The sequence below is a fragment of the Propithecus coquereli genome, unplaced genomic scaffold (assembly GCF_000956105.1).
Source record: "Propithecus coquereli isolate 6110/MARCELLA unplaced genomic scaffold, Pcoq_1.0 Scaffold268, whole genome shotgun sequence".
NCBI lineage: Eukaryota > Metazoa > Chordata > Mammalia > Primates > Indriidae > Propithecus > Propithecus coquereli.
This window is the reverse complement of record NW_012148263.1, coordinates 77,846-92,374: the sequence shown is the minus strand read 5'-3', so window position 1 is coordinate 92,374 and position 14,529 is coordinate 77,846. Positions and strand designations below refer to the sequence as shown.

Sequence of the window (14,529 nt, the reverse complement as noted above, 5' to 3'; positions counted from 1 at the left end):
GCCGGAGCAGAGTGCAAGGCTGCCACAGGCCCCATCGCGCGGACGCAGGGAATCAGAGACCTGAACAGCAAAGCGCAGAAGGGCTATGGCCAGGTCCCTTCCTTCCAAAGTTCTGGTTTCTGACTCACGAACGACCCCTGGAGGTAGACACTCCACGAAACCTCTCTTCGTCCCACCCCATTGACAATCATCTCTACTGCCAGGTTCGCCCCACCTTCCGCTTTCGAAAAGAGGCAGTTCCGGGGTGGGGCCAGCGGAGCTTTCTGGGAAATGGAGTCCTGGTTAGAGGATTCTGGGAATCGAAGTGCCTACTCTTCCCTCTGCGCACGCGCGTTTCTGTTTTCGCGCCCCGGCTGCTACTGCTCTGCGCCGCAATAAAGAGACGTGGGCGCCTGTGACCTCTCCGGCTCCTGGTCGGGTGGGGAGGGGTTACCGACTGGAACGTGGCAGACAGGCTTGGGTCCTCTTGAGTCAGCATGTGATAGTCTTTGAGGTGGGGACGTAGGGGGAGCGCGGTAGGGCCCGCCGAGGCATCCGAGGTGAAACCTTGGAAGTGTGGGGTAAGACCGGATAGAGGGGCGGCGCGCCCAAAGCCGGGGACTTAGAGAGCCCAGAGTCCTCAACGAGCGAGCTACGACCTTGAAAGAGCCCTCAAGTCAGACTGAAGAGATGGGCGGTACCCCCAGGCAGTGGAGACCATTGTCGGTTTCAGGGGAGACGCGCTGTGACCCAGACTTCATTTTAGCGTCATCACTGTGACTGCGGTTCAGAGGGGTCCGGAGGGGAGACCACCGAAGACCAGGGAGAGGTGGCGGGAGCTGACGGTGGGAGTGGCAATGCGAATTGAATGGATGATGAGGGATCAGGGAGAGGGGGGAGTTGAGGATTCCCAGACTTCTATTGTGGACTGTACGCATGTCTGCGGATATTCTCAGCCAGTTAAATTTTTATTCATAATGTTTCAACTCAGCAAAAGACTTTAGGGGCCCAGAGGTAAGCACCCATGAAATCTATTGTGGACTATACGCATGTCTGCGGATATTCTCAGCCAGTTAAATTTTTATTCATAATGTTTCAACTCAGCAAAAGACTTCAGGGGCCCAGAGGTAAGCACACATGAAATCCATTCACAAACCATTCAGATGCACACACTAACCCAAAGGCCACTCATGCACATGCACACAGAGCTCTCAGTTATGCCTACCCTTGTGAACACACTGGCGTGTAAATACACACAGTCACACACATACACACATGATCACGTACTCACACATATTCCTTGCCCCAAAAAAAGGCCCTGATGAATGTATCCGTCTCAGCTTAAGAGCCTCTGCCATCTTGGGTTTAGTGTGGCCCCCAGGCAAGAAGGACCCAGGTGAATTTCCTTGGGCCTCTCCCTGGAAACTTCACATATAGCTCAGCCTTTATTCTTCCTCCCTGTTACAACTACCTCCCCTGTGGCTCTCTGACTCTTCCTAGTCATCTTCCTGCCACTCAGGCCTGACGGGAAAGGGGGAGAAATACGGCTTGAATTCAGGCAAGGGCTTTGCTTATCTGGGATGTGTTTCCCGAGGGTCTTCCCAGAGCAGTAGTTGTGAACATATTTTGTGTGTGCTGGACTCTTTTGAGAATCCTGTGAAAGTTGTGAACCTTCTTCCTGGATAAACACAACTTTACATCCACACTACTTTGAAAGCAAAATTGAAACCCATCTGTGGGGCATAGGTTAAGAACCTCGCTAGAAGTAGATCAGAACATCAGTTTCCTGGTTGCCCCTCTGTCTTAGTTCATTTGAACTGCTATAACAAAGTACTTTAAACTGGGTAGTTTATACACAACAGAAATTTATTGCTCACAGTTCTGGAGGCTGGGAAAACCAAGATCAAGGTACTAAAAGATTAAGTGTCTGTTAAGGGCTTGCTCTTTGCTTCAAAGATGGCACCTTGTAGCTGCATCCACAGTGTGGAAGGGGCATTTTAGTCCCTTCAACCTCTTTTATAAGGGCACTAATCCTACTGATGAGGGCACGGCCTTCATGAATTCATTGCTTCCCAAAAGGCCCCACCTCTTAATACTATCACACTGGGTATTAGGTTCCAGTGTATTAATTTGGTGTTGGAGGCCACGGGGTACATGAACACTCAGACCATAGCAGCTTTCAAGTGACTCAAGAGGGGAGAAGAGTAGAATCCCAATCTCCAGAGGAGTCAGGGTGTGGGGAAGGGGCGATCTTTTCTCCCATCCATTGTCCTTAATTAGGGAGCCAGGTGTCCGCCATTCAGCTGGTTCGTTAAGAGTCAGGCAGTTTAAGCTTGTCAGATGTTTAGTTAGGGTTAGTAAGTCAGAAAGCCAGTAGGTCAATGAAATGATTTGTGAATTTAGAAACTTAACCATCCAACTATTCAGTTACTCAGGATTAATTTTTCAGATGTTGTCCATCAGGATCCATCAGCCTTAAAGTTAATTTAATGGTCAGTCTGTCAATCAGGAAGCCAGTTGTTGAGAATACTGAAACAGCTGGTTCATCAGTGAGGTAAAAGGGTAGTCGGGCAGAGACCATCTGGACACAAAGTGTCTCTACTTGCTACAACCGGAAGCTAAGTACACAGGCGGAGAGAAGAGTGGACAACTCCTGGCCACCAGAGGGAGCTTCAGTTTGCTGGGAAAGTGGCCTCACCTGGTGAGAACGGAAAAGAGTAAAAACAGCAAGGCAAGGCCCAGGTGCAGTTGCCACTAGAGGGTGGTGCGACATCCCTTCACATCCACACCTTGCACACTCCATGGGCTCAGCCTTAGGCTTGACGGAGCCCCAGTCTGTCGCTGGCCGGCTCCTGAGGAAAGGCTTCTGGAAGGACTTCCCCTCCTGGGGGATGCCTGAGACATGCTTGAGTCTGAGTTGGGAGGAAGCCGGCCAGCTGCACACCAGGAAAAGGACTTGCCCTTCCTGGGGACTGTTGCCTGGGGCATGCCAGCCAAAGCACTGGGCAGGGGGAAGGGGAGGGAGAGTAGGAAGGGATGGACACCTCACTTGTCTGCCCCAGCAGCAAGGAGGGGAGCAACACCCTAAAGCTGAGCCGCTGAGGGCAGGATCTCTCCTCTGTGGAGGCACATGGCGTGTCCTGGGCTGCTGCTCCTTCAGCTTCTCTAGGGGCGTCCAGACTCCCCCATGCCTTTGCTAAACTCTGAGGTCATTTGCTTCTCAAATGAATAGCAACTCTAACTAAAGCAGGAAGGATGGGGGTTAGACACAGATAATGAAAAAACATGGAGAAAGGAGGAGCCCTCTTGGAGAATAACTGAGATGTTTGTATACAGTGTCAAACACAGTGTTGGGCACAAAGGCAGGACTCAGTGAATTTGAGTTCTTTTCGCTCCAAAGCGAGGTGCATGTGCCCAACGAGTTGTATTCTCTAGTTACGCCTAGAGCATGGCACTGTGCCACAAGGTGGGCTTCCTGGCTTTAACAAGGGGGCAGGGACATATTCTGGTTCCAGGTGGTTTTCGTGACTCAGAGCAATGAAAAGAAAAGAGTCACTTGTGAGCAATAATGACTCCTGCTATGTCGAGATGCCCCATGTGCCAGGAGCTTCATGTACACTCTCACGGGAGTCATACCTGGTTTACAGATGAGGAATCTGAGGCTTAGGGAGTCTAGACACCTCGCCTGAGGTCTCACACCTGGCAAGTGGTATAGAACTGGATTGAACTTAGTCTGTATGGTTCCAAAGCTCTTTCCCTTTCTGAGATCTCACACTTCAGACCACAGATGGGGGAGTGAAGAACTAATAAGTTTCTAGGTTCTGAGGAAGATTTGTCAGGTGTTCTGGAAGTGACTGTCCGCTCAGAAATCCTTTAAACCTGACATCCCACATGGTGATGCTAAGTCCCTTTCTTTCTCTTCCAGGCATGCAGAAAATGTGTCAACAACTGTAGTGCCCGTACAACCCCTTCATCCTTGTACTTACTGCAAGCAATACAGCTGGAGAGGTAAGTGGGAGCCAGACCTTGAAGGGCCTCATGGGTCATCTTAGGGAGCTTGGATTTTATCCGGAAGGCAGTGGAGGGTCAAGGAAGGGTTTTTGACAAGGAGTGGCCTGGTTTGATTGACATTGCTGTGAATGTACAATCTACATATGCCAGAGGGAGATATTCAGTATGTATTAGTAAGCCATCACACATGCCTTATGTAAGGACGCCCTGTGAGAAACGTTCACTATAATGGCACTGTGACCATGAGCAAGGGCTCAGGAGTCAGGCTGGTGTGACTCCCAGTTTTGCTGCTTCCCAGCTGGGAGGCCTTAGCAAATGACCTCTCCTCTCAGTTTCTTCCCCCATCTTAAAAATGGGGATGATAGTAATTTCTAAGTCACAGCATTACGGTGAGAATGAAACAAGGTTATGCACATAAAGCCCAGCACAGTGCCTGGCATGTTAAAGTGCTCAACAAATGCTGGTTTATCCAGCACAGCAGACATATGTTGTACTCCACTTCCAAGCCTCTCAGTCTTCTTCCAGCCACTGTTGAAGTTGACCGGGTCCATGCAGGCTTTGATCTGACGGCATCTCACTTCTCTTGCTTCCTGCCCTGGGGTTTCTGTGATGCCAGGGTGTGTAGGGGAGCCTGTCGGGCACTCACGCACATTCAGTCCAGAAGTGCAGGGGAGGTAGCCGTGGATGGGAGCCCAGGGATAACTGTTTTCCTCTCCTTCCCCCGAGTGAACAGTTCTGAGACATATTTTATAAGGCTTCTCAGGAGGTCCTGTGGGATAGAGCAACCAGTTACCCATAGGGTGGTCGACTCAGTATGCATCCTTACGCTAGCTTTCTCTCCATCCCTGTCGCATCCCTCCTGTCCTTCGCTCCTGCTCCCTGGGATCACGTCCCCTAACAAACTACCTACACTTAAGCTTTTTTTCCTCAGACTCTGTTTTCAGGGGAGCCCCAGCTAATAGAATCTACTATAAGATGATTCTACTTCCTTGGAAAAGCTGCATTAGAAAAAAAAAATGGGAACAGAAACAAAAGGAGCTATTAATACGAACGTCTGTAACAGAGATGCAAGAAGGGGATCACTCCCTCAAGTAGGGTAGACTGTGGGCTACACAGCCCAAGTGTCAGGGGTACTTGTCCACTTGTGTGGGGTCATGCTGTAATGGGGAGACGAAGTGCCATGCCAGAGGGACCCGGGAGAGCTTCGTAGTCTAGGATGTGCCGTGTTTTAGTCTTGAGGCTGCCACTTGCTGACTGTGTGATCCTGGGTTCATGTCTTACTTTGAGCCTCAGTTTCCTTACTTGTAAAATGGGGATAATAAATGCCTGCTTCAAAGCGTTACTCATACTGTGAGTTATACACACTGTCAGTTGAATGGTTAGTCCAGTGTCCACATGAATGCTTAGTCACGTGGTATGTGTTCAATAAATGGGGAGTCTGGTATAACAGCCCTCTGTAATTAGCTTTGGATTGTCTGGAATCAGATTTCTCTTACTGCTTCATATGTGCATATTTAGCTTCCACAATAAATTGATAAGCCTTTCAAAGGCAGTGATAGGAGAAATTGGTCATCAATATTCCTTTCCTAGAAATGACTCCAGCTTTCCTGCCCGTACTAGCTGAGACCTCAGCCCCTAGGACCTGCTGCCTTCCATTGTAGGTCAATTCACAGGAAGCCGACTCCGAGCCAGGTATGCGCGCAGGGATTTACTGGGGAGTACTCTCAAGTCCAGAGGGGTGCAGGTTGAGGTAAAAGAGGGCTGTGATGCAGTCACAAGGCCTCAGCTGACCCCAGGAAGCTCTGAAGCTGGGATGGCCCTTCAGGGTTGTCCCCAGACCTTCAAATCCCTGTTCTGACCAGTCATTAGCTGTGGCTGCCCTGGGAAAGAGGCCTGTCCCTCAGCAGATGGCTTGTCTTCACCAGAGCAGTTCCCCGAAAGGGCCAACGCTGAGCACGGCCAGCGACTGGGATGAGAAGTCCTGAAGCGAGGGACCTTGAGCTTAATGGTGGCTTTCGAATGTGGTAGTCATTCCTAGCTCTCTACCCCATATCCACTTCCCCTTTCTTCCTTAGTAAAAGAAGCCTGATTTTGTTTGGGACAGCAATGTGCCTAATAAAAGTATTCACTTTCTTAGGTTCCTTTGCAATGGAGGTGGGCCAAGGGACCCCATTCTCGTCAGTGAAATACAAATACGAGTCTGGGTTCCTGGTGACATTGTGGAGTCACTGGAAAAAATGAAAGGCTTTATTTGCTTAAGCCACTGTAATGAGGTTTCCACAGCATGTAACCAAAGGCAGTCCTAAGTGGTTCAGAGAGGCATTATCCTATACTGTGTTTAAGAACATGGTCCTTCAAGTGAAAAGGACACAGTGTGAGTCCCAACCATGCTAGAAACCTCCCTCCACCACAGTTCCCTTTTCTGTAAAGTGGGAATGACAGTAGTACCTAGTGCTTGTCTCAACATATAATGCTAGGGTAACCAACTTGTACCGGTTTGCTTGGTACTTTCCTGGTTTTTAGCACTGAAAGTCCCATATCCTGGGAAACCACTTGGTGCTGGGCAAACCAGGACAGCTGTTCAACCTATTAAAACACACCCCCAAACTACCCTACTTCCTTTACAGATGGAAGACTGGGCCCCGAAGACTAAAACTTGTATTTGATGCTGCCCCCTAGTTGTTGAGCATAATATAACATCACTGCCAAGATAAGTTTTACATTACATAAGTAGTTTTCTTAACAAAAATAGCAAGCCAGCCACGGATGGTTAGAGGCAGAGTTGGAATATTCCCCTAAACATTTAGATTTAAATGTAGAACTGCTGTAACCCTGCTATGTTTTACTATTCATTGATACTTGCCAGCAAATATGGTATGTGGTAGGACTATTGTGAACGTTACTGAAAGAATATAGGTAAAGCCTTCTCCCAGAGTATCTTATACAGTAAATGCTCTTTAAAGTTCACTGGTATCAGGTAAACTTGGGTTAACTCTGGGCTCTGACTCTTCCTTTGGAAAAGCGATTTCACTCCCCTGAGCCTGTTTCCTTATTCACATTAGGGGAACAGGACTTTCCTCAGAACGTTGTCAAGATTGATAAAGAAACACTTGTAGAACTCATGTAGTTGGCAGTACATGGCAACTTTACTGCTGACAGTTATCCAGAAGCCAGGACTCGGGCCACCCCTCTACCTGAGGGGCTCTGCAGCTCCGAGGGATCCGCTGGCCCCTCAGGGAAATCTTCTCGTCATCAAGGCCAGTCTCAGCCGGCAGTCGCGCTGGGAGGTCAGGAAGGCCTGAGCAGTCACTCAGGAATTCAGCTGGTCCCTCCTAAGCAGAAGCAATTATCACTCATCTGAGGTGGCTCCTGGGCTGGCACTAAGCAGGGCTACGATCCGAACATTCAGCTCAGTGGCCTTGGGCAATGGGAGTTCACTGGTGTCCAGGCCAGAGCTCCGTGCTGGCCACTATTAAAGCCGGAACTGCAATGTAAACCTCAGCTATTTTCTGCTTTCTATTTGTGGTTGTGTTTACACACGCCAGAGTACACCCACCCTCGTCAGGGCTGCTAAATCTGTTCAGAAGGCTTCCTGAAGATTCAGTGAAACAGAAGCATGCATCCCTGCCTCTTCTGCATCAGTCTTTAAGAGTTCTAGAAAAAGGAATCACTTAAATCTTCCAGAAAGTCTAATTCTGCTATAGTTACGAAGACCCTCAAATAGGCTTAACAGCAATATTAGATTCAGTTCTTTAATTCTGTTCAAAGTGAATTGGAAAAAGAATACTCATATCAATAAATACCTGTGGCTACACTGAAAAAGGGTTAACTGCTCAGTTGGGCTAGAAAATCACCACAAGTGATCGCTGGCTTCTGTTTTATTCTATGTAAAGTCTTGTCGTCCTGTTCTAGTACTTGGCTTTAAGTTTCCATTTCATGCATTTTTGATGAGATTTTAAAAATATGTCTAATCTATACCATGAAATATTATTCTGTGGCTATAAAGAGCCATCTATAACTATATATGTCTATCATCTTATTAATAATATGGAAATATCTTTAAGACATACTGTTAACGGAAGTAGGTCAATAAGAAGTATTTTTCAGGGAAGCAAGTCACAGAACAATATATATAAAACGATCTTGTTCCTATTAAAAACTACATGTATTTCTGCATCTGCAAGGAAAATTTTCCAGAAGAGTATCTGTTAAACAGCTCACAGTGTTACCTAACCTCTGGCAGTGGGATTAGAGGAGAACTTCACTTTTGAAGTTGCTTTTCAGTATTGTTTGATTATTTTCCAGTGTGCATGTATTAATAAAAACAAGAAAGCCAAATAAATACACGTAAACAGCCAGACCTGTCATGACTTAAGCCATCAGACTACTGCCCAGAAACCAAGGACTATGTCCATTAATCTCAGCTCAGTGCTCAGTGCTCAGTGTTTATTATGGGATAAAGTATCTCAGAAGTTGATATTGAAGATGATATTTTAATGCTGTGCACACCCAGTGTCTTAGGAGGCAAAACCTGTATTTACACTTTTGGTGGTGGCTCTTAGCCAAAATATTTACTTTTACCAAAAGATGTTATGAATTGATTTTAAAAAAATCTTCTGAGTCACTTTTATTTTTAAATCTTCAAGCTGTGTTTAGCAGTTCTAGTTCGGATATATTCAGAGTGGGAGGAAAAAAACTGATTAGGCTTTAAATACTTGAGAGATAACACAAACTTCAGCAATAAATGAAGCAGTTAAAATAAATCTTTAAAATACTGGTTCTCATTTGAAAAGAACTAGAGTGACTTATAGATACAAACCATTAGTTGTATAGTATATGTATTCTTCAAAAATTTATTATAGAAACAGACATATTCAAACGTAACACTGGACAAAAACAAAAAGTTGGAATTCCAATGACACCAGGGAATCTCATTTGTACTTTACATTTCTTTGAATAGAATTAGCACCATTAATTCAGAAATCACAGATTTAATTATAATTGCTTCTAATATATAAAACACCCTATAAAGATTTTTAAACTATCTAGTAACAAAGTTCTTCCAAAAACGTATTTAAAAATCAATTAGAATTTACCATTTGAAACTGATGAAAATGGTTTAAAAATTGATCCAATTTTACGGCTTGTCAAAGGGAGTGAGCCATAATTAGTTTTATTGGAAGAAAGTGCCTAAATTCATCTTCTGGCCTCCTTCTAACTACCAAGCACGTACAGTAAATTGAATATTACTATAGGAATAAGAGCACATCTAAAACTGGTCTTAGAAAATATTTTCCTAGACTATAAAAATACTAAATGGAATACAAAAATTTCAGCATATACAGCAAATAGACTACAGCAGACAAATTTTAAAACATACTTAAAACTATCTTTTACCACAATCATCATGAACATCAAGTATTCTTCTAATAATTTTTCTATGACTCATTGTGATTCAATGTTTATTTCCCCTCAAGTTTTATAATAGTGTCAGATACAGACCAAATTCTGTGTTTCTAGCAGAAGTTACTAGAGAAACCATTAAATAATTCTTGGTATTCAACTGGTTCTCAAAGTGCTGGAAGTGCAATTGTAGTGGAGCCTATTTTTTAGATCAGGGGACAGCAAGCTACAGCCCGGGGCCAAACCTGGCCACCACTTGCTGTGTTTGGCCTGTGAACATAGCCACACTTGTTCATTTATGCACTGTCTGTGATTGCTTTCACGTTGTAAGAGCAGAGTTGAGTAGTTGTGACAGAATAAATGTGGCCTTTTGGTCCACGCAGTTCAGATAATTACTATCCCGCCTTTTACAGAAAAAGTTTGCTAATCCCTGTTTTAGATAAATCACTTTAAGAAATTTTTAACTGAACAAGGACAAGGTAAAATTGTCCAAGATTAAGAAAATTTTGGCTGAGGTTTGCTGGTTCCATCATATAGTACCATGGCAGGCCAAAAGGATACAAACTTGGATTGGCAACTTTGGGTACTGAAGTATGATTCTGGCATTGTACGCAAAGTCTGGAGATGATAAAGTACCCTCTTTTCTCTGTGAACCGGCCATTTTGTACCAAGCAACTCATGTACCAGTTTATAGCAACATTCTTACTGTTCAACCTAAACCATCCATGTGGCTGCCAACACAATTTTTAGCCTCTAAAAATAAAAAATCTTATACCCTTAGCAATGGATAGAACTAGGAGTGGACGTTTCCTGGCCTTCTGTATTGGCATAGATTCTACAGTGCTGTACCGCATACCTTTCAGAATCCTTCCCTGTGACATGCATCATAATAATTTGTACTACTGCTACCCAGGGCCACAAACATGTCCCTTTTGACAAAGCGGGCTAAGTTTTCAAGGGGGCACATGGGCTTGGGAGAACGCTTGTGGTGGTCCTGGCAGAAAGAGGTGTGGAATGTGACGTCAACACCATTGTAAAGAATCCGGACAGAATGTTCACTGGGCTTTTCTCTGTCTTGCCAAAGCTCAAAGATCAGCCTGGCCGCAAACCTTGGGAACCTGGCTTCCGAAAGGCCCAAGGCACTGAGAACTGGCGACAGAGTGACATCGTGAGCTGAGTAGAGGGCAAAGATCTCTTCTTTCCTGCCCTCGGCAGCACGCTGCAACCGGTTCACAGTTTGATTCAGGATGGGGTGGGCACCTAGGAGTGAATACCCGAGGTACAGTTTCTTTTCCCGCCTGTCTCTTTCGTCCTCAATCTGATGCGTCTTGATCACCTTGAAGTGCTCCATGCCGATACAGCCGTTTCTGGTGCAGGGGAAGCTGACGTTGTGGCAGAAGTGGCAGAGCATGGAGTCTACGGGATTGGCAGCTCGGAGCTGCTTGGTGGGGATGTCCACGATCTTGGCCATCTCCCCGTAGGTCCTCTCCAGCTGGCTGTTTTTCAAACGTAAGAGGTACTGACGACGCTGCTCCTTTTCCAGATACTGATTTCTCACTGGGCAGTAGCAGTTTCCAGAGCAGAACAGAGCACTTGGCTGGTGCCTGAAATAAATCTTCTTCCAGTCAAAATCTGGGAGAAAGCCATAAAGCAAGGCCAGCCCACTTTGCAGGGTTCGGCTTTTCCCAGTGGTTTCTAAATAAAGCTGGTCTATGGACCAATCACTGGGCAGGAGTTTGTGCTTCTTTAGATAGATGTCCCTCAGCAGCTGGCCATTCTGCAAATGCTGTACGACTCCTGAAACACACGGGATACAAGCTTTCCTTACTACTAGCTTAGCAAAGGGGACAGCAAGGGCAAGCTGAATTAGTGTCCAACTCTGAAATGTTTTAGAGCAGTGTAACAAAATATAATCAAACCCATTTCCCCACCAAATAGAAGTTATAAGAATGGGTTCACATCAACTTGCAAAGGGAGCCTCTCGGGGGTATCCACGCAGGGATAAGCAGAGTGGGGCCCTGTCCTCTGGAGGCACAAGGACCATCGCCTTACCCCCTCTCTCGACTGGCCCCTTTCCTGGGGAGAGCACTGTGACTGGTAGGCCTCGGGGTGGGGGAAATCACCCAGCCAGGGAAGGTCTAGCCTGTAAGTGGTACAGGCCTAAGGCGAGCTTTCTCCCTGCTGCCCAGGGACACAGCATTCATTCCTCAGGGTGCAGAGATTGCCCAGTGAAATCAGTCAGGGAAGGACAGACTGAGCTTGCTTGCTTGGTTGCTGCTTAGCCTCCTCACTGCTGGTAAGTTCCCTCCTCGACCCCATCTTCCCCACTCTGCCCAACGCAGCACTCTCTGCCCATCTCCTGGGTACATTCTGCCTAGTCCTGCTGGGGCTTTCCGGCTCGGCAGCAAGGATGCGCTCTCCTTGTGATTTGGAACAGTCTCCCAGATAGCCAGACAGAATACTTGAAAAAAGCAAAGTGTAGAACAGTATGTTTATTATGTTCCTTTTAAATAAAAAAGAGGGAAAAATAAAAACATGTATTTGCATTTGCCCACGTTTTACATAAAGAAACTTTGGAACGATGCACAAGAAACTAATCTCAAGGGTTACCTGGGGATGACAGGGCACTATAACTCAGGTGGACGGAACATGGGTAGAAGAATTTTAAGTTTACTTTTTAGTACTGTTTTAGTTTTGAACTACGACAGCATAATAGTAAATTAACTTTAAAAAAAATGAAAAAGCCTTATCTTTAAGCAGGAAAAGGCAATCCAAGACAAAAGCAAGCTCACCCTCCAGCCTGCAGGATGCAAGGAAATGCAGTCTCAGTAATGGGTATGAATTCTTTGAGGGCACAACTACATATAAGCCCTGTGACCAGTAATGCCATTTATTCAGATGTGCAAATGGTTTGAAAAGTTCCACTGCAAAGGTGAGACTACTTAGGCTGAAAAGTATGACACAGAGGGAAATGTGTTGTCCCAGAAGGGGGACAGCTCAGCAAGACACCCAAAGAATGTCTGGGTCCTACGGTGAATGAAGAGTTTTGTTGTGGGTTTTTTTTTTGCTGTTGGTTTTTGGTTTTGGAGATGGGCTCTCGCTGTGTTGCCCAGGCTGGTCTCTAACTCCTGGCCTCAAATGATCCTCCCACCTCAGCCTCCCGAGTAGCTGGGATTAGAGGCATGTGCCACCATGCCTAGCTCAGGAGATTCAAGAGCAGAATTCCCCCAGGAACCTAGCATTCCCCCCTAGAACCTAACAGGCTCTAGCATTTCCAAAGCGATTTGCAAAAAAAAAAGGCAAACCCTGAGTGATGAACGTTAAGATTATGTGTCTGGCCGGGGTTCCCCTGTGGGCCTATTTTATTTTCTTCGGCTACACATATTAAAGTTGGAGTGTTTACTGTGCGGCCCTAGCCTTTCTCATTTAATCCTCACAAAAACCCAATGAGGAAGGGATGTTACTATTACCACCCCCATTTTCCTTATGTGACAGATGAGGAAACCAAGGCCCTGAGCCATTCACAGTCAAGAAGTGGCAGAGCCAAAACTCAAGGCCCTGCCTGGCTCCAATTTTGTGCTCTTAGTCCCTGCTCACAGCACTGTCCCTTACATTTTCATGCAGAAATACTAAGTTCTAGCCATTTAGGGCTTCTTAGACTTGCCAAACACAGCCTGCATTTTCATGACTCTGTTCCTGCTGTTCCCCTTTCTCTGCCTAGAGAAATCCTCAGCTGGTGCCTGGCTCCGACTCTGTCTGCTTTGTAGAGCTTTCCTTCTTCCTCTCCCAGGTCAAATTAATAATTCTTCCTGTTCCCATGTGTCACTGGCCCTCTATGACAACATGAGCTGCATTTATTGAGAGCCCATCATAGGCTGGCACTATGCTAGGCACTCTATACATGCTGCCTAATCTAATTCACCACCAGCCGCGTCGGGAAGATATTATTCTCACTGTTTTCCAAGTCTGTCTGACTCTAGAGCCCGTGTTTACTCTCTAAGACCCTGCGGCTTCCAGCACTATAGTTACTTGGCTCCATGTGTATTGTCAGCTGCAGCTGCAGGCTCTTTTAGGCCAGGCTAGAGGGTCTTATTCATCTGGCCACCCTCCCACACTCAGCAGCTGCCAAAGCATCTTGAACAGAGCAGGCACTAATGAGCAATCTTATCTTTCATAGTTACTGTGGGGTGCCTTAAGTGTGCCAATTACAAATGATTATTATAACAGCTATGCATTTTTCATGACATTTAAAATACAAGATAAAAGTGACCATTAAAAGAAAATGAGGGAACAGGAACAAACAGTACTGCAAAAATGATTTCTAGAGCAATACCAATTTAGAAAACAATGATGATAATAGATCAATTGAGAAGAAAGGTCTGAATGAAGGATCATTTCTGGTTGTGTGAGGGCCATCCCCCACCAAGCCTCATCAGGGTATAGCCCTGGATCCAGAGACTGCTTCCCCTACTCTCTGCTCTCTGCACAGTCATCCTGACCCCTTAGCCAGAGATGACAGACACTGACCCCTGGGGACCTTGAAAGATTCTCTGAAGAATCTGGACTTGCAGGCTGGGCAAGGTGGCTCATGCCTGTAATCCTAGCACTTTGGGAGGCCGAGGCGGGAGGATCACTTGAGGTCAGGAGTTCGAGACCAGCCTGAGCAAGAGCGATACTCCATCTCTACTAAAAATAGAAAAATTAGCCAGGTGTGGTGGCGTGCACCTGTAATCCCAGCTACTCGAAAGGTGGAGGCAGGAGAATCGTTTGAGCCCTGGAGTTTGAGGTTGCTGTGAGCAAGGCTGATGCCACGGCACTATAGCCCAGGTGACAGAGCAAGACTCTGTCTCAAAAAAAAGAAAAAAAAAAGAATCTGGACTTGCAGGTTCATCTCTGGGTGTGGCTAAGACTGGTACTACTCTGTTGACAGACACGACAAAAAACCACAGAGAGAGGTGGGGACAAGACAGCTTTTTTTATTTCCAGTTCCAGTCTCTGGAGGCCTGGTCACACTCTTGATCTTGGGAGTCTGTGAGTCACCCCTGAATCCTTATAATAAATTTCACTTTTTTGCTTGAGTTGGTTTCTGTTATTTACAATTGGAGAGTTTAAGCTGCGGTTGTCACCAAGAGTCGT

General features: G+C 46.0%; 1 protein-coding gene across 4 annotated transcripts in view; it reads right to left on the bottom strand.

Moving 5' to 3' along the window:
• Positions 1-8,818: 8,818 nt before the first annotated feature.
• Positions 8,819-14,529, bottom strand: part of PXYLP1 (2-phosphoxylose phosphatase 1) — a 58,729-nt gene continuing 53,018 nt past the window's right edge. For 2 of the 4 annotated variants that reach the window (XM_012647416.1, XM_012647417.1), the window contains one exon: positions 9,812-11,190. In XM_012647416.1, the coding sequence (XP_012502870.1) occupies positions 10,253-11,190 (938 nt within the window). In that variant the 3' untranslated portion in view covers positions 9,812-10,252. Of the gene's footprint in view, positions 11,191-14,529 lie in introns of all 4 variants that reach the window. The other 2 variants (XM_012647415.1, XM_012647414.1) reach the window with 2 other exon arrangements.